At 54.2% G+C, this 24,562-nt stretch overlaps 1 protein-coding gene across 1 annotated transcript in view; it reads right to left on the reverse strand.

Moving 5' to 3' along the window:
* The window catches only part of cadm4 (cell adhesion molecule 4), a 141,210-nt gene that overhangs the window by 84,539 nt on the left and 32,109 nt on the right, over window positions 1-24,562 (reverse strand). The window contains exon 3 of the mRNA XM_068018504.1: window positions 23,653-23,787. Coding sequence (XP_067874605.1) covers window positions 23,653-23,787 — 135 coding nt within the window. The remainder of the gene's footprint in view (window positions 1-23,652; window positions 23,788-24,562) is intronic.

The raw sequence follows: 24,562 nt of genomic DNA on the forward strand, positions 1-24,562 counted from the left end.
CAGGGTGGGGTCTACATGAGTCACCTCACCCCTATTTCTAGTGGGGTGGCTATCTTGTTGGCCCCGACTTTTCAGCCGGAGATCTTGGGGGTCAAGGAGCTAGTGCCGGGCCGCTTGCTCCACCTCGCCGTTCGCCTGGGTAGTGTGCCGCTCCACTTTGTGAACGTGTATGCGCCCAGGCCCGGCGCGTTGCAAGCGCGCTTCTTTGAAGAAGTGTCCGCTCTCTTGAGCTCCATCGATAGCGGCGAGTGCATCATCCTCGGGGGGGATTTTAACTGCACCCTCGAGGTGGGGGATCGCTCCGGTCCCCAGCGCGGCCAAGCGTCGGTGGAGAAGTTGAGGGGACTGATCAGCTCCCTTAACTTGGTGGACGTCTGGCGGAATCTCCATCCCGACTCCAGCGCCTTCACGTGGAGGTCTGGAGGAGGGGGGTCGCGAATCGACCGCCTCTACATTTCGCAGGCGTACGTCTCCCGCGTTTCGGCGGCCTCCATGCGGCTGGTGCCGTGCTCGGACCACCGCCTGGTGTGGGCGGAGTTCACTCCGCTCCGCACGCGGGCGGGGTCCGCGTACTGGCACTTTAACAACCGGCTGCTGGAGGACGTGCGATTTCGGGACTCGTTCTGTCGATTCTGGGCCGACTGGAGAAGGAAGCAGGGGGGCTTCCCCTCCTTGAGGCTATGGTGGGATGTGGGCAAGACTCACATCCGCGTCTTCTGTCAGGAGTACGCGAAGGGGTCGACCAAGAGGCGGGATGCCGAGATCGGGCGCCTTGAGAGGGAGGTGCTCGACTTGGAGTCCCGCCTCGGTCATGCCGTCGCGGACCCGGCTCTGTGGCAGGCGTACAAAGAGAAGAAGGGCGCGCTGAGGGACCTGCAGCTCATAGCGTCCCGAGGCGCGTACGTGAGGTCGCGGATCCAGATCCTGGAAGATTTGGACCGCGCCTCTCCCTTCTTCTACTCGCTGGAAAAATGGCGGGGGGTCCGTAAGCAGCTCGTCGAGCTGCTGGCCGACGATGGATCCTCCATCACGGATCCGGAGGGAATGGGCCTCCTGGTCCGGACTTATTACAGTGCGTTGTTCTCTCCGGATCCGTCCAGCGAGGATGCGCGCAGAGTTTTGTGGGAGGACCTGCCGCAGGTCAGCCCGGAGGGCGCCGAAGGATTGGAGGCTCCGCTCACGTTGGCGGAGCTGACTGGCGCCCTCCACCAGCTCTCGAGGGGCAAATCCCCAGGGCTGGATGGGTTGACCGTGGAGTTCCTCAGGGCGTTCTGGGACGTCCTGGGGGACGATTACGCGCGGGTCCTGGGGGAAAGCCTGGCGACCGGGGAGATGCCCCTTTCGTGGCGCAGGGCGGTCATCGTCCTGCTGCCGAAGAGGGGCGATCTCCGCCTGCTTAAAAACTGGCGTCCGGTCTCCCTCCTCAGCACGGATTATAAGATCTTTGCCCGGGCTATGTCTACCCGCCTGGGCTCCGTGCTGGCCCACATGATCCACCCCGACCAGTCCTACACGGTCCCGGGCCGGTCCATCCAGGACAACATCCACCTGGTCCGGGACCTGATCCATCTTTCCCAGAGGACTGGAAAGTCGGTCGCCTTTCTCTCCCTCGATCAGGAGAAGGCGTTCGACAGGGTGGATCACGATTACCTTTTCGGGACTCTGCGCGCTTTCGGACTCGGGCCGCATTTCGTGGCCCGGGTCCGACTTTTATACGCCGCCGCAGAGTGTCTAGTCAAAGTTAACGGGTCCTTGACGGCGCCCCTTCGATTTGGGAGAGGAGTGCGTCAGGGGTGCCCCATGTCCGGCCAATTGTATACCATCTGCGTGGAGCCCTTCCTGTGCCTGCTTCGCAGGAGGTTGACGGGATTGGCTCTGCGCGAGCCGGCCATGCGGGTCGTCCTCTCGGCTTACGCCGACGACGTGCTCCTCGCAATCACAGATCCCGTTGACTTGCGGAGGATGCGCGACTGCCAGCAGACCTTTTCTGCCGCGTCCTCCGCGAGGATCAATTGGGAGAAATGTTCCGGACTCCTGGTTGGTCAGTGGCGGGTGGGCTCCCTGCCGGAGGAGATGACACCTTTTGCGTGGAGCACCACGCACCTCCTCTATCTGGGAGTCCACCTTAGCCCCGCTGAGGAAGCCTGGCCGGCAAACTGGCAGGAGTTGGAGGCGAAAGTCACCGCTCGGCTGGGGCGCTGGACAGGACTGCTCCGAGTGCTTTCCTACAGGGGCCGAGCGTTGGTCATAAACCAACTGGTGGCCTCCATGCTGTGGTACCGGTTGGTCACTTTGGCCCCGCCCCCTGTATTTGCCACCAAGATCCAGAAGAAACTCGTCGATTTCTTCTGGGGCAAGAGGAAACACTGGGTCTCTGCCGCGGTCCTGAGTCTCCCGATCGAGGAGGGCGGTCAGTCGCTGGTGTGCGTCCGCACCCAGGCTGCGACTCTCCGCCTTCGGACCCTGCAGAGATACCTGTACGTCGAGCGTCCTCCCAGATGGTGTGCGCTGGCGACGTATTTTTTCCGCCAGTGTCACTGCCTTCAAGACGACACGCAGCTCCCGGTGGAGTCCGTTAGCCGCGCCTCTCTGAGGGAGTTGCCTGTCTTTTACCGGGATCTTTTCCGAGTCTGGAACATGGTCGCCTCCAGTCAGGGCGCTCCCCCGCCGGCGGAGGAGAGCGCCTCGGCTGTCCGGGCGGCCGACTCCGGGGACGGTCCGGCGGGCGGAGGAGTAGCCGAAACCCCCGGGACGCCCCTCACTGCGGGTGGCGAGGGGGCTCGGGAGTGCGGAGCGATCCCGGCCGAGCTGACCCCCGCTCGGCCGGAACTGCTCATCGGACCCAGGCCCCGAAACCCTCCTCGGGAGCCGGTCCCGCACAACCCGAGCCGCCTCTCGGAAATGCCCTCCGTGCCATTCCAATCGGCGCGGAGGGGTTTCCTGTACGGGCTGTTCCTGCACACTCTCCACTTCCTTGCCCTCGTCAGCCGGCCGGACACGCCCTGGCGGTCCGCGTTGCCATCTGGCGGCGAGGGGAAACCCCGATGGAGGTCTCTCTACGCGGGAGTCTTCCCCCTTTACATCGGGGACCTGGGGTGGAGGGTGCTGCACAGAGCAGTCCCGTGCAATAGGCTTTTAAGTAGGTTCACGGACTCCCAGGCCAGCTGTACTTTCTGTGGCCTGGACGAGTCCGTGTTCCACATTTATATGGAGTGTGCGAGGTTGCAGCCCCTATTTGAGTATCTGAAGGGGCTGCTCCTCAAATTCTGGCTGCACTTCAGTCCCACGCTCCTGATCTTTGGGCACCCGGTGCGGAGGGGCTCGGGCCGGGAGGAGGATCTCCTCGTCGGTCTGCTCCTGGGCCTGGCCAAGGTGGCAATTCACAGGTCCAGGTTGCGGGCCGTCGGGGGGTCTGTCCTCCCCGATTGCCTGCCCCTCTTCCGCGGTTACGTTCGCGCCCGGGTGTCCCTGGAAAAGGAGCATGCGGTGTCCGCCGGTACGCTTGAGGCCTTCCGCGACCGGTGGGCACCGCAGGGACTGGAGTGCATCGTCGACGCCGAGAATGGCATTTTAATTTGAGTTTTTTGTTTATTTATCTGGTTTTAATAAAGTTATTTTAAAAATATAAGTGTGTATATAAAGGGGGCCTGAGGAATAAAGGCCCCCTCGACATAAAAAATGTATAAAGGGGGCCTGAGGAATAAAGGCCCCCTCGACATAAAATATATAAAAGTGGCCTGGGGTATAAAGGCCACCTTTATAAAAAAAAAAAAAAAAAAAAAAAAAAAACGAGGATTGGCTGTTCTCTGATTGGGAAGCCTGAGTGTTGAGTGCCTCAACGAGGTGCAGCTGAGAGTGCTGGTGGCAGTTGGAGGTTGTAGAGGTGGAGAGAGCAGCTACAAACAAGTAGAGGAAAACTCCAACAACAATCACCTTTAAAAGAGAAGAAAGAGACATTCTTTTTTTTGTTGGAAACAAGGCTTTGTCTGGAGGTGGGTGCTGAACACCAGTAATTTACTTTGGACTGTTGGGGGAGGAACAAGTGGCTGGAACAACAAGGGGTGGGGCTGCCAATTCAACAGGAATCTGTGCTGCTGCAAAAGCACACAGGAAAGCTCCCTCCCCACCCCAATTGCCAAGCCTGGGTTAGCTGAAGCTGCCCGGCTAAACAGACGGAAGGGGATAGATAGTGCCTGGGCAGCTTCAGCTGACCCAGGTGAAGACGACTCCCCCAACCAGAAGACCGGAAGACCAACTTCAAAGACTGTTTTAAGTGTACTGTGAGCACCACCTCCAGAAAGCAAGTCATCCCTTCCAGCCTGCCTTTGCCTCTCCTCTATTACCTCAGCCTCTCCACTAATCTGTTGTTTGTTTGTTTGTCTTTAATACACATTCAATATTTTCAGTTAAATCGCTGATATTTGGTGTGCAAGTCCACAATTTGGGGTGGGTTTAGCTCTTGGACCCATGGCAAGCCCTTCATCACCGGTGGTGGGGCCCTCTACTACCTATGCAGCTGCAGCTTCTGTGGTTGCCCACGTGGCCCCGTCACCCTTTAAATTGCTAACATCCAGCCATGGGGTGAAGAGCTATCCCCACCCCAACATGTCTATTGAGGCCTGCGTAAAGGCAATGGCCGAGGTTGTCGGCCCCTCGGCCATTGTTGCGGCCTCAAAGATGTATGGGAAGGCTGTGTTCTTTTTGAGGACCGAGCGGGCGGTGTCCCTGGCCCTCAGTAAGGGGCTCGCTGTAGGGGGGACCTTCCTGCCAGTGGACTCTCTGGGGGCCACTGCGCATCGGATAATGTTGTCCAACGTCCCACCCTTCATTCCCAGTGAGCTCCTCCTCCCCCACCTGCACCATCTGGGGGAGGTGAGGTCGGGGGTCACCCCAGTCCGGCTTGGTCTTCGGGAGCACAGCCTCCAACATGTCTACTCCTTCCGCCGCCAGTTATTTATGCAGCTGGCGCGGGAGGAGGACACGGAGGGCCAATTTAATGTGGAGTTCCAGGGGACGGCCTACCGCGTCTTCTGGACCTCGGATGGGGCGCGGTGCCACGTCTGCAAGGGGGTGGGGCATGTTCGTAAGAACTGCCCCAACCTCCCGGCCGCCAGCTCCACCTCGGCGGCCCAGGGTGGTTCCACAGCACCTCCTCCCACTCCCCCAACACATCCAATAGACACCGCTCAGTCGGTTCCGGAGGCTGTGGTTTTCACAGCCTCTGGCGGGGAGGGGAGCGTCCGTCCGAGCGGAAGGAAGACGCGGGGAAAAAAGAAACATCATGAGGCGCGTCCCCTGGACACTTTGACTCAACCCGAGCCTGAGCTCAGCCCAAAGCCCATTCCCATGGAATCCACCTGTCCCAGGGCTGGGCTCAGGCCCAGGGTGACTAAAAAGGGAAAAAAGGGTGCGGAGGCGGAGGCCTCTAATGACATGGAGGTCTCTGAGTCTCCGCGCCCAAGTGCGAAAAAGAGGAGAAGGCACCCCTCCACAGAAATAACACAGGGCCCTGAGGTGCAGGGCCCATCTGTTGGAAGGGAGCTGCCTCCTGTTTCTGGTCCTCAGGTACCCCCTACCGCCACCACCAAGGCTACAAAGTCCGGGCAGGTGCTCCCTATTCCTCAGGATGGAGGGGAGGGGATGGCCCCGGTACTTGAGGCCCCTCCTGAAGGAGTAAGTGGGGCCCTGCTTGTGGTGGGGGAGCCTGGGGAAGCCGCCCATTCCGCCACTGCTACTGGGTCGGGTGCCCTGAATGAAGGGGAGGGCGAGGCCCCAGAGGGTCGGGCCTCCCAACCGGAGTCCACCACCAACCAGGAGACACCCGACCCAGTTATAACTGAGAATGCTGCCCCATCTGCTGGGCCTGTGGGTGCTGGCGGAGCGGGAGATGGCCTCCTCTCGCCGCCTCCAGTCTCGGCTCCGGCTGGTTTCCCGGAGTCCGGAACTTCTGTCTCCCCTGGACCACTCATTGGCCTGGGGACGGAGGTGGAGGGGGGTCCTGAACCGCTGGTGCCTACAGGCTCCAGTTTCACAATAGAACCCAGAGAGGACTCCTCCGCCATCGATCCTGGGGGTGGGATCGTGACGGAGGCGGGACCAGCTGGCGCGGCCGGGACGTCCGCCCCACAGTGTGTGGTAGATGTGTCGGCCGCTGGCGGTGACGACCCGGAGGAGGATGGGGATTCGGTGCGGGGCACGGAGGATGATCTTGATTCCATCGCCAGTGAGGTGGTGGAGTCCCTCGTGCCTCCCACCGAATCTCCTCTCATCCCCACGGCGGAACTCCGGGATTTCCTCGCGGCTTGCAGAGGTTGCCGCAATAAAGTTCAGCTGGCCCTCGACCGTTGGTCGAATCTGGCGCTGATCATACAGTCCGTCCGTGCCGCCCTTAAGATAGCGGGCAAGCGCGCGGACGTGAAACTGGTTGAGAGGCGCCGTTTTAATGTGTTCCTCAATGGGTTGCTGGGGGAGTGGAGGGCCAGGTGCACTTCCACTCCCTCCTCACAGTGAGGTGTTTGTGACGGGTTTTAATTACCTTTGACATGAAGATAACCATAGCCAGCCTCAACATCAACGGCAGCAGAGGGGCTCACCGCAGATTTCACAATCTCTCAGTCCTTAGGGAAGGGAGATACGCGGTGAGCTTTCTGCAGGAAACCCACACCGTTCCGGGAGACGAAGCCACCTGGCTCCTGGAGTGGCAGGGTGGGGTCTACATGAGTCACCTCACCCCTATTTCTAGTGGGGTGGCTATCTTGTTGGCCCCGACTTTTCAGCCGGAGATCTTGGGGGTCAAGGAGCTAGTGCCGGGCCGCTTGCTCCACCTCGCCGTTCGCCTGGGTAGCGTGCCGCTCCACTTTGTGAACGTGTATGCGCCCAGGCCCGGCGCGTTGCAAGCGCGCTTCTTTGAAGAAGTGTCCGCTCTCTTGAGCTCCATCGATAGCGGCGAGTGCATCATCCTCGGGGGGGATTTTAACTGCACCCTCGAGGTGGGGGATCGCTCCGGTCCCCAGCGCGGCCAAGCGTCGGTGGAGAAGTTGAGGGGACTGATCAGCTCCCTTAACTTGGTGGACGTCTGGCGGAATCTCCATCCCGACTCCAGCGCCTTCACGTGGAGGTCTGGAGGAGGGGGGTCGCGAATCGACCGCCTCTACATTTCGCAGGCGTACGTCTCCCGCATCTCGGCGGCCTCCATGCGGCTGGTGCCGTGCTCGGACCACCACCTGGTGTGGGCGGAGTTCACTCCGCTTCGCACGCGGGCGGGGTCCGCATACTGGCACTTTAACAACCGGCTGCTGGAGGACGTGCGAGATCGGGACTCGTTCTAATGACATGGCTATGTCCTTGAGGCTATGGTGGGATGTGGGCAAGACTCACATCCGCGTCTTCTGTCAGGAGTACGCGAAGGGGTCGACCAAGAGGCAGGAAGCCGAGATCGGGCGCCTTGAGAGGGAGGTGCTCGACTTGGAGTCCCGCCTCGGTCATGCCGTCGTGGACCCGGCCCTGTGGCAGGCGTACAAAGAGAAGAAGGGCGCGCTGAGGGACCTGCAGCTCATAGGGTCCCGAGGCGCGTACGTGAGGTCGCGGATCCAGATCCTGGAAGATTTGGACCGCGCCTCACCCTTCTTCTACCTGCTGGAAAAATGGCGGGGGGTCCGTAAGCAGCTCGTCGAGCTGCTGGCCGACGACGGATCCTCCATCACGGATCCGGAGGGACTGGGCCTCCTGGTCCGTACTTATTACAGTGCGTTGTTCTCTCCGGATCCGTCCAGCGAGGATGCGCGCAGAGTTTTGTGGGAGGACCTGCCGCAGGTCAGCCCGGAAGGCGCTGAAGGATTAGAGGCTCCGCTCACGTTGGCGGAGCTGACTGGCGCCCTCCACCAGCTCTCGAGGGGCAAATCCCCAGGGCTGGATGGGTTGACCGTGGAGTTCCTGAGGGTGTTCTGGGACGTCCTGGGGGATGATTACATGCGGGTCCTGGGGGAAAGCCTGGCGACCGGGGAGATGCCCCTCTCATGGCGCAGGGCAGTCATCGTCCTGCTGCCAAAGAAGGGCAATCTCCGCCTGCTTAAAAACTGGCGTCCGGTCTCCCTCCTCAGCACGGATTATAAGATCTTTGCCCGGGCTATGTCTACCCGCCTGGGCTCCGTGCTGGCCCACATGATCCACCCCGACCAGTCCTACACGGTCCCGGGCCGGTCCATCCAAGACAACATCCACCTGGTCCGGGACCTGATCCATCTTTCCCAGAGGACTGGTCAGTCGGTCGCCTTTCTCTCCCTCGATCAGGAGAAGGCGTTCGACAGGGTGGATCACGAATACCTTTTCAGGACTCTGCGCGCTTTCGGACTCAGGCCGCATTTCGTGGCCCGGGTCCGACTTTTATACGCCGCCGCAGAGTATCTAGTCAAAGTTAACGGGTCCTTGACGGCGCCCCTTCGCTTTGGGAGAGGAGTGCGTCAGGGATGCCCCATGTCCGGCCAATTGTATACCATCTGCGTGGAGCCCTTCCTGTGCCTGCTTCGCAGGAGGTTGACGGGATTGGCTCTGCAGGAGCCGGCCATGCGGGTCGTCCTCTCGGCTTACGCCGACGACGTGCTCCTCGCAATCACAGATCCCGTTGACTTGCGGAGGATGCGCGACTGCCAGCAGACCTTTTCTGCCGCGTCCTCCGCGAGGATCAATTGGGAGAAATGTTCCGGACTCCTGGTGGGTCAGTGGCGGGTGGACTCCCTGCCGGAGGAGATGACACCTTTTGCGTGGAGCACCACGCACCTCCTCTATCTGGGAGTCCACCTTAGCCCCGCTGAGGAAGCCTGGCCGGCAAACTGGCAGGAGTTGGAGGCGAAAGTCACCGCTCGGCTGGGGCGCTGGACAGGACTGCTCCGAGTTCTTTCCTACAGGGGCCGAGCGTTGGTCATAAACCAACTGGTGGCCTCCATGTTATGGTACCGGTTGGTCACTTTGGCACCGCCCCCTGTATTTGCCACCAAGATCCAGAAGAAACTCGTCGATTTTTTCTGGGGCCAGAGGAAACACTGGGTCTCTGCCGCGGTCCTGAGTCTCCCGATTGAGGAGGGCGGTCAGTCGCTGGTGTACGTCCGCACCCAGGCTGCGACTCTCCGCCTTCAGACCCTGCAGAGATACCTGCACGTTGAGCGTCCTCCCAGATGGAGTGTGCTGGTGATGTATTTTTTCCGCCAGTGTCACTGCCTTCAAGACGACACGCAGCTCCCGGTGGAGTCTGTTAGCCGCGCCTCTCTGAGAGAGTTGCCTGTCTTTTACCGGGATCTATTCCGAGTCTGGAACATGGTCGCCTCCAGTCAGGGCGCTCCCCCGCCGGCGGAGGAGAGCGCCTCGGCTGTCCGGGCGGCCGACTCCGGGGACGGTCCGGCGGGCGGAGGAGTAGCTGAAACCCCCGGGATGCCCCTCACTGCGGGTGGCGAGGGGGCTCGGGAGTGCGGAGCGATCCCGGCCGAGCTGACCCCCGCTCGGCCGGAACTGCTCATCGGACCCAGGCCCCGAAACCCTCCTCGGGAGCCGGTCCCGCACAACCCGAGCCGCCTCTCGGAAATGCCCTCCGTGCCATTCCAATCGGCGCGGAGGGGTTTCCTGTACGGGCTGCTCCTGCACACTCTCCACTTCCTCGCCCTCGTCAGCCGGCCGGACACGCCCTGGCGGTCCGCGTTGCCATCTGGCGGCGAGGGGAAACCCCGATGGAGGTCTCTCTACGCGGGAGTCTTCCCCCTTTACATCGGGGACTTGGGATGGAGGGTGCTGCACAGAGCAGTCCCGTGCAATAGACTTTTAAGTAGGTTCACGGACTCCCAGGCCTCCTGTACTTTCTGCGGCCTGGACGAGTCCGTGTTCCATGTTTATACGGAGTGTGCGAGGTTGCAGCCCCTCTTTGAGTATCTGAAGGGGCTGCTCCTCAAATTCTGGCTGCACTTCAGTCCCACGCTCCTGATCTTTGGGCACCCGGAGCGGAGGGGCTTGGGCCGGGAGGAGGATCTCCTCGTCGGTCTGCACCTGGGCCTGGCCAAGGTGGCAATTCACAGGTCCAGGCTGCGGGCCGTCGGGGGGGTCCGTCCTCCCCGATTGCCTGCCCCTCTTCCGCGGTTACGTTCGCGCCCGGGTGTCCCTGGAGAAGGAGCACGCGGTGTCCGCCGGTACGCTTGAGGCCTTCCGCGACCGGTGGGCACCGCAGGGACTGGAGTGCATTGTCGACGCCGAGACTGGCATTTTAATTTGAGCTTTTGTTTATTTCTGTTTTTCATATTTTTTAAATAACTTTATGTATATAAAGGGGGCCTGAGCAATAAAGGCCCCCTCGACATGAAAAATTTAAAAGAGGCCTGGGGTTTCAAGGCCACCTAGAAAAAAAGATTTAAAAAAAGAAAAAAAACCGGGGGTTAGATACTGAGTAAAGCTCCCTCTCCATGGTAAATACTGATTTACATGCATCAGGAGAATGGAATTGCATAACAGATGAGATCTAGACTCTATTAGCAAATGGGAAAAAATTACAACAATTTGTGTCTTACTGACTGCACAGTGAACACAAGCAGCCGATTTAACATGTCAGTGAGATTAATGACATACTGGTGTTCATTTAAAATAGATTTGATTGGGCCAGAGCATGCAGTCCTGCTCATCAGAGCACAGATATGTAATTGCACTGGAAAGGGTACAGAGGAGATTTCCGAGGATGTTGCCTGGACTGGCGAATTTTAGTTCTGAGGAAGGATTGGATAGACTCGGGCTGTTCCCTTCGGAACAGAGGAGGCTGAGGAGCAACTGAGGTGCAGAAAATTATGAGGGGTCTAGATCGAGGGGATAAGGAAGGAAGGTCCTGTACCCCTTGGTTGAGGGATCCATAACCAGCGTCAGAGGTAGGAGGTTTCGAGGGGATCCGAGGGGAAATTCTTTCACCCGGAGGGTGGTGGGTGTCTGGAACTCACTGCCTAAAAGGGTAGTGGAGGCAGAAACCTTGGTAATGTTTAAAAAAAAACACTTGGATACGCACCTGAAGGCCAAGGACCAAGTAGTGGGAAGTGGGATTAAGCTGTTTGGCTATGTGAGGGCTGGCATGAACACAATGGGCTGAATGGCCTCCTCCAAGCTGTAAATATCTATGATTCAATGATTTAAAACTGGTAATTGTAACTCCACATGTCTCACGAGGTGAGATTACATTCCGAAGCAACAGAGACAGAATTTGCAACGTTCTTGTCCTCAGGATGTGTCCGAAGAAATGAGGTTTGAACTGTGGTCACTGAAGTTGTGAGAACAAATGCAGTGGGCAATTTCTTTTATGCATTCGAGGGATGTGGGCGTCGCTGGCCAGGCCAGCATTTATTGCTCATCCCCAATTGCCCTTGAGAAGGTGGTGGTGAGCTGCCTTCTTGAACCACTGCAGTCCATGTGGGGTAGGTACATTCACAGTGCTGTTAGGAAGGGAGTTCCAGGATTTTGACCCAGCGACAGTGAAGGAACGGCGATATAGTTCCAAGTCAGGATGGTGTGTGACTTGGAGGGGAACTTGCAGGTGGTGGTGTTCCCATGTATTTGCTGCCCTTGTCCTTCTAGTTGGTAGAGGTCGCGGGTTTGGAAGGTGCTGCGATTCAAGTTAATTCAAATCCATAACCAACGGTTAAATAGAGAGTGCCGCACTGTCGGAGGGTCAGTACTGAGGGAGTGCTGCACTGTCGGAGGGTCAGTACTGAGGGAGTGCTGCACTGTCGGAGGGTCGGTACTGAGGGAGTGCTGCACTGTCGGAGGGTCGGTACTGAGGGAGTGCTGCACTGTCGGAGGGTCGGTACTGAGGGAGTGCCGCACTGTCGGGGGGTCAGTACTGAGGGAGCGCCGCACTGTCGGAGGGTCAGTACTGAGGGAGTGCCGCACTGTCTGAGGGTCAGTACTGAGGGAGTGCCGCACTGTCGGAGGGTCAGTACTGAGGGAGTGCCGCACTGTCGGAGGGTCAGTACTGAGGGAGTGCCGCACTGTCGGAGGGTCAGTACTGAGGGAGTGCCGCACTGTCTGAGGGTCAGTACTGAGGGAGTGCCGCACTGTCGGAGGGTCAGTACTGAGGGAGTGCCGCACTGTCGGAGGGTCGGTACTGAGGGAGTGCCGCACTGTCGGAGGGTCAGTACTGAGGGAGTGCCGCACTGTCTGAGGGTCAGTACTGAGGGAGTGCCGCACTGTCGGAGGGTCAGTACTGAGGGAGTGCCGCACTGTCGGAGGGTCAGTCCTGAGGGAGTGCCGCGGTCAGTCCTGAGGGAGTGCTGCACTGTCGGAGGGTCAGTACTGAGGGAGTGGGGCACTGTCGGAGGGTCAGTACTGAGGGAGTGCCGCACTGTCTGAGGGTCAGTACTGAGGGAGTGCCGCACTGTCGGAGGGTCGTCAGTGACACCTCAGCAGAGTAGGGATACCTCACCAGTACAGCTGTGAAGCTTGAGAGAAATCTGCCTTCAGCGAATTTTGTGAAGCAGGAAACTCGGAACTGCTTTGAAAACCCAGTCTCTATCCCCAGGGATCCCATTATAGATTCAGTATCTGATTGCCATCTGATTCCTGATCCACACATCTTACACAGTCTGATGGAAAAAAAATAGCTCAACTGCCTCAATGTCACCTAACAATACCGAGCTCCTAAATGGGTTTTAGATTCCAGTCCTCCCTTGGGTCAGCCTGCAAATAAAACAACTGGTGAATTGCCGAGCTTAGTCTTTTGTGTTTATAAATGTGATGCTTGCTCTAATTCAGTTTGTACAGATGATGTTTTAACAAGCACCACTGCTAACCTTTGTTAAAACTCCCATTTCTTTCAGCTCATCTCCTTACACTCTCTCCCTCCCCCTCCCACACTCACTGTTCAGCTCAGGGTTTGCCAGCGCAGTGAGCAAAGAAAGAAGCTTGTGGTCCCAAGGCAAGCAGCCTACAAGCCCAGGGAAAGAGGCCTAGGCCCAAAGCTAGCAACCTAAGCCCAGGAGAAGAGGCTTAGTTGCCTACTCCAAGGGCCAGGGGCCTATTTCCAGGGCCAGAGGCCTATTCCCAGCATCAGGGGCCTACTCCCAGGGTCAGGGACTTACTCTCAGGTATAGGAACTTATTCCCAGGGCCGGGGCCTACTCCAAAGGTGAGGGGCCTACTCCAAAGGTGAGGGGCCTACTCCAAAGGTGAGGGGCCTACTCTCAAGGTCAGGAGCCTACTCCCAGGGTCAGGGGCCTACTCCCAGGTATAGGAACTTACTCCCAAGGTGAGGGGCCTACTCCCAAGGTCAGGGGCCTACTCCCAAGGTCAGGGGCCTACTCCCAGGTATAGGAACTTACTCTCAAGGTGAGGGGCTTACTCCCAAGGTCAGGAGCCTACTCCCAGGGTCAGCGGCCTACCCCCAGGGTCAGGAGCCTACTCCCAGGTATAGGAACTTACTCCCAGGGCCGGGGCCACCCAAGTTTAACATCATAACTTGCATTTATATACCATCTTTAACGTAGTAAAAATCTCATCCAAAAGACGGCTCCTCTTATAATGTAGCACTTCCCTGCTGTCCTAGTGTATTGCTGTACTACTCCTAGGGCTAGGGCCAACTCCCAGGGCCAGGGGCCTACTCCCAGGTCTCAGAACTTACTCCCAATTTCAGGGGCCTACTCCCAAGGTGAGGGGCCTACTCTCAAGGTCAGGAACCTACTCCCAAGGTCAGGGGCCTACTCCCAGGTCTCAGAACTTACTCCCAAGGTGAGGGGCCTACTCCCAAGGTGAGGGGCCTACTCCCAAGGTGAGGGGCCTACTCTCAAGGTCAGGAGCCTACTCTCAAGGTCAGGGGCCTACTCTCAAGGTCAGGGGCCTACTCCCAGGTATAGGAACTTACTCTCAAGGTGAGGGGCCTACTCTCAAGGTGAGGGGCCTACTCCCAGGGTCAGGGGCCTACTCCCAGGTCTCAGAACTTACTCCCAAGGTCAGGGGCCTACTCCCAGGGTCAGTAGCAGTGGAGTAGTGATAATGTCACCACCGCAGATGGTGAAATTTGAATTCAATTAATAAATCAGGAATTAAAAGCTAGTCTCATGGTGACCATGAAACCATTGTCGATTGTTATAAAAACCCATCTGATTCACTAATGTCCTTTAGGGAAGGAAATCTGCCGTCCTTACCTGGTCTGGCCTACATGTGACTCCAGACCCACAGAAATGTGGTTAACTCTTAACTGCCCTCTGAAATGGCCTAGCAAGCCACTCAGTTCAATTAGGGATGGGCAACAAACGCTGGGCTAGTGAGCGACACCCACAAATATAAAAATGGGGCCTACTCCCATGGCTGAAGAGCCTACTGCTGGGGTCAGCCCGAGGAGCAAGGAAATGCGGGTAATGTCGAGTTACTGACAAATTTAACGGCGGGACCTCATTTGAAATTTGTTGCTCTCTCTGTCTGCCCATCAGCCAGCCAGAGCGAGAGGCGGGCTGAGGCGGTAAAGAAGGCCTGCACTGACATGCAACGGTTCAGGAACGGAGGACGAGCATGAGGGCGATCCGGAGAGAGCACATATCATGTGGAAGGTCGGGAGCGCACATAGATCTTTCTATCTGTCCTGCCTCTACATTTCCATCTGCTTCTCCCTCTGTCTCCTCCTCTCTATCCGCTCTCTCATCAGGAATAAAATCAGGGTCACAGTTAATTATTATTATTATTAATTATAATCCCCCGAATTATTCAATAGAAGATAGATTTGAAAATCCTGAGATTTATGCATCTCAGTGTCAAACATCCACAATATGTATTTCTCTTTACTCAGTCCCTGTTTCGATCCCTTTCCCTCTCTCTCAATACCTTGCATTTATATAGAGACTTTAACGTACTAAGGGGAGATGCCGGCCGAGTGGGAATGTCACTGAACTAGTAATCTCAGAGGCCCGGGCTAGTGCCTTAGGGACGTGGGTTCAAATCCCAGCCCGGCAGCATGCAGAATTTAAATTCGATTAATTAATAAGAGTCGGGGATTGAAAGCTAGTTTCAGTAAAGGTGATCATGAAGCCATCATCGATTGTTGTAAATACCCATCCAGTTCAGTAAGGAAATCCGCCATCCTTACCCGGTCTGGCCTACATGTGTCTCCAGATCCACACCTATGTGGGTGACTCTAAACTGCCCTCTGAAATGTCCCTAGCAAGCCACTCAGTTATAAAAGGGCAATTAAGGGATGGGCAATAAATGCTGGCCTTGCTAGTAACACCCACATCCCATGAAACAATACACAAAGGAGTGATTCTCAAAGAAAGTCTGACCCCGAGCCACATCAGGAGATATTAGGGACCGGCGACCAAAGGCTCGGTCAAAGAGGTCGGTTTTAAGGAGTGTCTTAAAGGTGGAGAGAGAGAGGCGGAGAGGTTTAGCCCCTCGAGCCGGTTCCACCAATCAATGAGATCAAGGCTGATCTGTAACTTAACTCCATCCAGAACCTTCCATACCCAAATGAAAATCTAACAATAATTAATTTCCTCACCCTTCAAAGTCACCATCTCTCTATGTCTTGCTCCCGTCTACTGCAGACGTTCCCTCTCTAGCCTGGCTCAATCTCTCTATTTATTGATGGAGGGATAGGGAAGGGGAGGAGAGGAGAGGGAGGGAACAAACAGAAATAAAGGTGGAAAAAGGACAATGCTGAACTGATGTGCAGCCTCGTTTCACACAAGCTCACCCTGAGGTTAATTAACTGCACCAGCCAAGAGAATAATGACTTCAAATTCTCCTCTTTTAAACCAGGGCTTAATTTTTATCAGAAACCAACTTGCACTCTTGCTCAATAAGCAGCTGCCTCGAAATCTTTGACTGTTCACCCTATCTCCCGCCTGTGTGCATGCTAACGATTTGTCATCCTGGTTGTTAGGGCCTGGGTCCTGGGAATTTGGTGGCTAGGCCAGGGAAATGAGCAATATGGTATTCCCCATCACAATTCCCCTGCCTGAATAGGGGCACAAATGTCCAGGTGGATCGAGGGCTAAAGGCACACGTCCCCAGTTCTTGTGTTTGACAGGCTGAGCCCTTGGATTTTACAGCTTATATCTCTGGTATTTAGACCTGTGTGCCGAGATTTTTAAACCATCTCAATGTTTTTTTTTTGCACAGCCTCTGTCCTTTATTTTTACAACTTCCTATTCTTTGCTTTTTATCGCCTGTGTCCTTAAATGTCAAGCTCTGCTTGCCTGGTTTCGGGCTCTGTGGGTCTCCGTTTCAAGGCCTGTGCGTTAATCGTGTTTAATTGTATGCAAGCGGAGGGTGGGTCTCACTCGATCACTTACTTGATCACAGGCGGATGGTTTGAGTAAGGAGCTATACGCTTGTATTCTTTACTCTGTCAATTAATGTAAGACTGAGTAAAGATTGGCTCCAGTTTCATCCTTCAGCAACTGGTTTTCTGGTGTATAACATCTGCCTTTGGTTTTCAGGGGCTGTGATTTTTGGGGCTGGTGTTCCTGGGCCCGTGACCCTAGATTTTAGGGCCCGTGACCCTAGATTTTAGGGCCCGTGACCCTAGATTTTAAGGCCCGCGACCCTAGATTTTAAGGCCCGTGATTAGAACATAAGAACACAAGAAATAGGAATAGGCCATTTGGCTCCTTGAGACTGCTCCACCTTTCAATAAGATCAATAAGTTCACCATGGATGACGTTTCCTTCAGGAAGGGTCTTTCTTCCTCAACGGAATAAGCCACAATCAGGGCTTTCAAAGAGGAACTGGATAATTGTCTGAAGAGAAAAGCTTTGCAGGGCTCGGGGAAAGGGCAGGGGACTGGGACGAGCTGAGTTGCTTTGACAAAGAGCCGGTATGAGCACGATGGGCCGAATGGTCTCCTGCTGTGCTGTAAACATTCTCTGATTCCAAATCCAACTTGGAGGGTGTGGCATGGTCGCAGTACCGAGACATGGCTGCAAGATGGTTAGGACTGGGAACGATATATACCAGGTTATAAAGTTTATCGGAAAGATACAGGGCATCGAAGAGAGAGAGGAGTAGCATCAGCAACTAAGGATGAAATCACCTCGATGATAAGAGGGGATATAACAAGAGGTAGCGGAGGATTTATGGTTAGAATTAAGTAATATATCAATTATATCAATGACTTTGATGAAGGGACCGAAGGTATGGTTGCTAAATTTGCTGACAACACAAAGATAGGTAGGAAAGTAAGTTGTGAAGAGGACACAAGGAGGCTACAAAGGGATATAGTTAGGTTAAGTGAGTGGGCAAAGATTTGGCAGATGGAGTATAATGTGGGAAAATGTGAATTTATCCACTTTGGCAGGAATAGAAAATCATCATATTATTTAAATGGAGAGAAATTGCAGAGCTCTGAGGTACGGAGGGATCTGGGCGTCCTGGTACATGAATCACTAAAGGTTAGTATGCAGGTACAGCAAGTGATTAGGAAGGCAAATGGAATGTTGTCGTTTATTGCAAGGGGAATGGAATATAAAAACGAGGGAAGTTTTGCTACATTTGTACAGGGTATTGGTGAGACCACATCTGGAGTATTGTGTACCGTTTTGCTTTATTTAAGCAAGTGTCATGCTAGGCCCCCACCTGCCAAGAATGAGGCACATCAATTTTGTCACGAACATTGATTTTTTAACTGTTGTTGGAGTGAGGAAATGACTTGTTAAACAGATCAGCCCTGGCTGAAAATAAAACATTTCCATACTAACAGAAACTGAAGGTGAGGAATTGCATTCCAGAGCCTCCTAAGGAGGATACAATCCACAAGGGCCAGGACTGGTTAGACCAGCTGGTCACATGACTAACTGGCTGTTCCAGGGTTTTCTTTTGAACTGGCCACAGAGGGTTTGAACTCAAGTGTGTCTGTTTGCTCCTGGACTGAGAAGATCTCTCCTGTCTGCTCCCATTTCTTTCTCACAAGCCTCTGAATCCACTGAAGACACATGGACCCCAAGAGAGAAAAGTCTCCGACAGCGAACAAGGTTTAAGAAGAATACTGGGCCCCAACGAAAAGCAAGATCTACCGACAATCAAGGACTCTACAGCGAGCTCAAAGAACCGTAACGAAAACTCTTCAGATATTGCCTCAAACTTTTCCACTTTATTTTTTCTTCTGCTCTTTTCTGTCTCGATTTGCATGTGTGTATCGCGTCTGCATACTAGTGTGGGCGTGTCGTGTATCCGTAGGCGTTAACCGAATTAGAGTGCAAGTTTAATAAATATAAACTTTTCTTCTTTAAGCCTAAGAAAACCTGCGTGGACTAGTTTCTTTGCCTGATAATTGGAAAGCGGTGAACAAGGATTCACCAAGGGGGAGCTAAAAACATGGTGTGTTTAAAATTAAACCCTGTTACAGTAAGACTAGGTGAAGGCTGAGAGGGACCCCCAGAGATTCATCTGGTCGTAACACAAGGATATAAATGCCTTAGAGGCAGTTCAGAGAAGGTTCACGTGACTGATTCCTGGGGTGAAGGGGTTATTTTATAAGGAAAGGTTGGACGGGGTTGGGGTCTGCATCCATTGGAGTTTAGAAGAATGAGAGGTGATCTAATGAAACATATAAAATCGTGAGGGGACTTAACAGGTGGATGTGGAAAGGATATTTCCCCTTGTGGGAGAGACGAGAACTAGGGGTCACAGTTTATAAGTAAGGGATTGCCCACTTAAGACAGAGATGAGGAGCAACATTTTCTCTCGGAGGGTGGTGAGGTTTAAATTCAGCTATTCATCATTGTAAAACTGTGCAGTTGGATAATTAGGTTGAAAACTATGTCAAATTATCAAAGGGGCTGCAAGATTAGATTAGATTTTAGATTAGAGATACAGCACTGAAACAGGCCCTTCGGCCCACCGAGTCTGTGCCGAACATCAACCACCCATTTATACTAATCCTATATTCCTACCAAACATCCCCACCTGTCCCAATATTGCCCTACCACCTACCTATACTAGTGACAATTTATAACGGCCAATTTACCTGCCAACCTGCAAGTCTTTGGAAGTGGGAGGAAACCGGAGCACCCGGAGAAAACCCACGCAGACACAGGGAGAACTTGCAAACTCCACACAGGCAGTACCCGGAATCGAACCCGGGTCCCTGGAGCTGTGAGGCTGCAGTGCTAACCACTGCGCCACTGTGCCGCCCCAGTGGCTTTTAATAAAACAAAAACAACTTTCATTTATATAGCACCTTTAACATAATGAAATGTCCCAGGGTACATCACCCGAACGATTATCCAACAGAATTTGACCCTGAGCCTCATGAGGAGATATTAGGGACCGGCGAACAAAAGCTCGGTCAAAGAGGTCGGTTTTTAAGGAGCGTCTTAAAGGAGGAGAGAGAGAGGCGGAGAGGTTTAGGGAGGGAATTCCAGAGCTTAGGGCCCCCAGGCAGCTGAAGGCACGGCCGCCAATGGTGGAGCGATGGGAATCTGGGGATGGACAAGAGGCCGGAATTGGAGGGAGCGCAGAGATCTCGGAGGGTTGTAGGGGCTGGAGGAGGTTACAGAGATAGGGAGGGTTGTAGGGGCTGGAGGAGGTTACAGAGATAGGGAGGGTTGCAGGGGCTGGAGGAGGTTACAGAGATAGGGAGGGTTGTAGGGGCTGGAGGAGGTTACAGAGATATGGAAGGTTGTAGGGGCTGGAGGAGGTTACAGAGATATGGAGGGTTGTAGGGGCTGGAGGAGGTTACAGAGATAGGGTGGGTTGTAGGGGCTGGAGGAGGTTACAGAGATAGAGAGGGCTGTAGGGGCTGGAGCAGGTTCCAGAGATAGGGAGGGTTGTAGGGACTGGAGGAGGTTACAGAGATAGGGAGGGTTGTAGGGGCTGGAGGAGGTTACAGAGATAGGGAGGGTTGTAGAGGCTGGAGGAAGTTACAGAGATATGGAGGGTTGTACGGGCTGGAGGAGGTTACAGAGATAGGGAGGGTTGTAGGGGCTGGAGGAGGTTACAGAGATAGGGAGGGTTGTAGGGGCTGGAGGAGGTTACAGAGATAGGGAGGGTTGTAGGGGCTGGAGGAGGTTACAGAGATAGGGAGGGCTGTAGAGGCTGGAGGAGGTTACAGAGATAGGGAGGGTTGTACGGGCTGGAGGAGGTTACAGAGATAGGGAGGGTTGCAGGGGTTGGATGAGGTTACAGAGATAGGGAGGGTTGTAGGGGCTGGAGGAGGTTACAGAGATAGGGAGGGTTGCAGGGGTTGGATGAGGTTACAGAGATAGGGAGGGCTGTAGAGGCTGGAGGAGGTTACAGAGATAGGGAGGGTTGTACGGGCTGGAGGAGGTTACAGAGATCGGGAGGGTTGTAGGGGCTGGAGGAGGTTACAGAGATAGGGAGGGTTGTAGGGGCTGGAGGAGGTTACAGAGATAGGGTGGGTTGTAGGGGCTGGAGGAGGTTACAGAGATAGGGAGGGTTGTAGGGGCGGGAGGAGGTTACAGAGATAGGGAGGGTTGTAGGGGCTGGAGGAGGTTACAGAGATAGGGAGGGTTGTAGGGGCGGGAGGAGGTTACAGAGATAGGGAGGGTTGTAGGGGCTGGAGGAGGTTACAGAGATAGGGAGGGTTGTAGGGGCTGGAGGAGGTTACAGAGATAGGGAGGGTTGTAGGGGCTGGAAGAGGTTACAGAGATGGGGAGGGTTGTAGGGGCTGGAGGAGGTTACAGAGATAGGGAGGGTTGTAGGGACTGGAGGAGGTTACAGAGATAGGGAGGGTTGTAGGGGCTGGAGGAGGTTACAGAGATAGAGAGGGTTGTAGGGGCTGGAGGAGGTTACAGAGATAGGGAGGGTTGTCGGGGCTGGAGGAGGTTACAGAGATAGGGAGGGGTGTAGGGGATGGAGGAGGTTACAGAGATAGGGAGGGTTGTCGGGGCTGGAGGAGGTTACGGAGATAGGGAGGGGTGTAGGGGCTGGAGGAGGTTACAGAGATAGGGAGGGGTGTAGGGGCTGGAGGAGGTTACGGAGGTAGGGAGGGGTGTAGGGGCTGGAGGAGGTTACAGAGATAGGGAGGGTTGTCGGGGCTGGAGGAGGTTACGGAGGTAGGGAGGGGTGTAGGGGATGGAGGAGGTTACAGAGATAGGGAGGGTTGTCGGGGCTGGAGGAGGTTACGGAGGTAGGGAGGGGTGTAGGGGCTGGAGGAGGTTACGGAGGTAGGGAGGGGTGTAGGGGCTGGAGGAGGTTACAGAGATAAGGTGGGTTGTAGAGGTTTAAACACAGAAAACCTTTCTCTAAACGTGCCTGGGCTCTGTGTGTAACCGGTGATTTGAAAGAATATGTAAATATCAGGGACCCCTTCAAATTGAAAGTTTACTCATTGAACAATAAATGAATAACAGAAATATAAAACTTCAGATCCTATACTGACAACTGTTCAAAAAAACTATCTATATGCGAAACTAATTAACCTTTTGCTATGCATTGCTGTCTATTCATTAAAAGCGGAGTTTAAGATGATTAAAGGATTCGATCGGGTCGATAGAGAGAAACTATTCCCTCGGGTGGGGGGAGGGGGGAGTCCAGAACAAGGGGGCAGAACCTTAAAATCAGAGCCAGGCCGTTCAGGGGTGATGTCAGGAAGCATTTCTTCACACAAAGGGGAGTGGGAATCTGGAACTCTCTCCCCCCGCAAAAAGCTGTCGAGGCCGGGGGTCAGTTGGAAATTTCAACCCTGAGATTGATGGATTTATTGCTGGGTGAGGGGATTAAGGGTCACAAAACCAAGGTGGGGAGATGGAGTTAAGACACAGGTCAGCTGAGATCTAATTGAATGGTGGGACAGGCTTGAGGGGCTGAATGGCCTCCTCCTGTTCTTTCTAACTGGCTCAAGGTCTCTCTCTGAAAGTTTCATACCGATTTAAATGATTTCCACTCTTAAATATATAACCGTTGGTTATGGATTTGAATAAACCTGAATCGCAGAACCTTCCAAACCCGCGATGTCTACCAGCTAGAAGGACAAGGGCAGCAGATGCATGGGAACACCACCACCTGCAAGTTCCCCTCCAAGTCACACACCATCCTGACTTGGAACTATATCGCCGTTCCTTCACTGTCGCTGGGTCAAAATCCTGGAACTCCCTTCCTAACAGCACTGTGGGTGTACCTACCCCTCATGGACTGCAGCAGTTCAAGAAGGCAGCTCACCACCACCTTCTCAAGGGCAATTAGGGATGGGTAATAAATGCTGGCCTGGCCAGCGATGCCCACATCCCACGAATAAATCAATTAAAGAAAAGGAGGTCTGTTCAATCCATAAGTAGCTGCCAATAGATGAAATAATTGGCCTAATCACTCAGGCCGAATGTGAATTATGAGACCGTTTTTATGTCAGGCCTGGAAGATGACCAAGCAAACCTTCAGAGCATTGACACAGAGTTTGGCGTGGAAAGAATTTGGAATGTAGCTACTTCTTAAACCTCAGTATTCTGACTGAATGTAAAACTGATCTCTCCAAACTCACATCACTGTCACAAATAAATTCACCTGCAAAAGTATTTTTAATCACAAGGATCCTGGCTTGTGATGCCTCCACATGGTCGAATAGCTTGCTGATACTCACTGAAGTCTAGCCACTAGACAGGAGGCCAGTCAGTGGTGAGTGAAGCATACCCTCAGAAAGGGAATATTTAACGAGACAGTGTAGAGGGAGCTTTACTCTGTATCTAACCCCCGTACTGTACGTGTCCTGGGAGTGTTTGATGGGGGACAGTGTAGAGGGAGCTTTACTCTGTATCTAACCCCCGTGCTGCACGTGTCCTGGGAGTGTTTGATGGGGACAGTGTAGAGAGAGCTTAGACTCTGTATCTAACCCCTGTGCTGTACGTGTCCTGGGAGTGTTTGATGGGGACAGCGTAGAGAGAGCTTAGACTCTGTATCTAACCCCTGTGCTGTACGTGTCCTGGGAGTGTTTGATGGGGACAGTGTAGAGGGAGCTTTACTCTGTATCTAACCCCCTGTTGTACCTGTCCTGGGAGTGTTTAATGGGGGACAGTGTAGAGGGAGCTTTACTCTGTATCTAACCCCCGTGCTGTACGTGTCCTGGGAGTGTTTGATGGGGACAGTGTAGAGGGAGCTTTACTCTGTATCTAACCCCCGTGCTGCACGTGTCCTGGGAGTGTTTGATGGGGACAGTGTAGAGGGAGCTTTACTCTGTATCTAACCCCCGTGCTGCACGTGTCCTGGGAGTGTTTGATGGGGACAGTGTAGAGGGAGCTTTACTCTGTATCTAACCCCCGTGCTGTACGTGTCCTGGGAGTGTTTGATGGGGGACAGTGTAGAGGGAGCTTTACTCTGTATCTAACCCCCGTGCTGTACGTGTCCTGGGAGTGTTTGATGGGGACAGTGTCGAGGGAGCTTTACTCTGTATCTAACCCCCGTACTGTACCTGTCCTGTATATAATAAGTGGTCATTTCCTTTGCTGAGAGTTGTGAGGGTGTGTGAAGGAGGTTGCGTACAGTGTTTCCCATTTCTCTGTACACACTCCTTTATGAATGAATGCTATTGCTCGGAACTGAAGGCAGACGATTACCCCCCGCCAACACATCCCCCATCCCCCCCTCCACTCCCGACCTCTGCCTTGTCTTCCTCTTCTGAAATGTAGAATCCGGGTTCATTCACCTGTACATAAGGAACTGCATGTATCCAGCTGATATGTTCTTTTCATTAACTCCTTACCTTCAATCTGTTTTTTCTCACGGAACCATCGTATCCTTGCTGGAGGTTTACTGCGAGGAACCTTACAAAGCAATTCCACCTCCCCATTCTCAACTGGTTCCTCTCCGAGGACCTCAACGATTGGTTTCGGGGGCACTGAAAGGTAAAGAGTTTCAAAATTAAGCAAACCGCACAAGCGCTTGATTGGTACCCCATTCCTGCCTTCAACGTTCACTCCCTCCACCACCGACGCACAGTGGCAGCAGTGTGTACCATCTACAAGATGCACTGCAGCAATGCACCAAGGCTCCTTCGACAGCACCTTCCAAACCCACGACCTCTACCACCTAGAAGGACAAGGGCAGCAGATGTATGGGAACACCACCACCTGCAAGTTCCCCTCCAAGTCACACACCATCCTGACTTGGAACTATATCACCGTTCCTTCACTGTCACTGGGTCAAAATCCTGGAACTCCCTTCCTAACAGCACTGTGGGTGTACCTACCCCACATGCACTGCAGCGGTTCAAGAAGGCAGCTCACCACCACCTTCTCAAGGGCTATTAGGGATGGGCAATAAATGCCGGCAATGCCCTCATTTCCCAAATGAATATAAAAAGGGGAACAATGTGACTGAGAGGCTCTTCTCTCCAGGATCCCACAATAATCTACATCCATTATGAAAATAAATTGGCAATAAATATAAAAACAAACAGCAGGAGCTTCTACGGGTTTATAATAAGAAAGAGAGCAGCTAATGTGAGCGTGGGATCCTTGGAGGATGTGACTGGAGAATTAATAACAGGGAACAGGGAAATGGCAAATAATTTAAACCAATACTTTGCATCAGTCTTCATGGTGGAGGACACTATAAACATCCCACAGATATCAGATAAGCAAGGAGCTAATGGGAGGAAAGATCGTGGAACA

This window comes from Heterodontus francisci, chromosome 39 (assembly GCF_036365525.1).
Source record: "Heterodontus francisci isolate sHetFra1 chromosome 39, sHetFra1.hap1, whole genome shotgun sequence".
In the NCBI taxonomy this organism is placed as follows: domain Eukaryota; kingdom Metazoa; phylum Chordata; class Chondrichthyes; order Heterodontiformes; family Heterodontidae; genus Heterodontus; species Heterodontus francisci.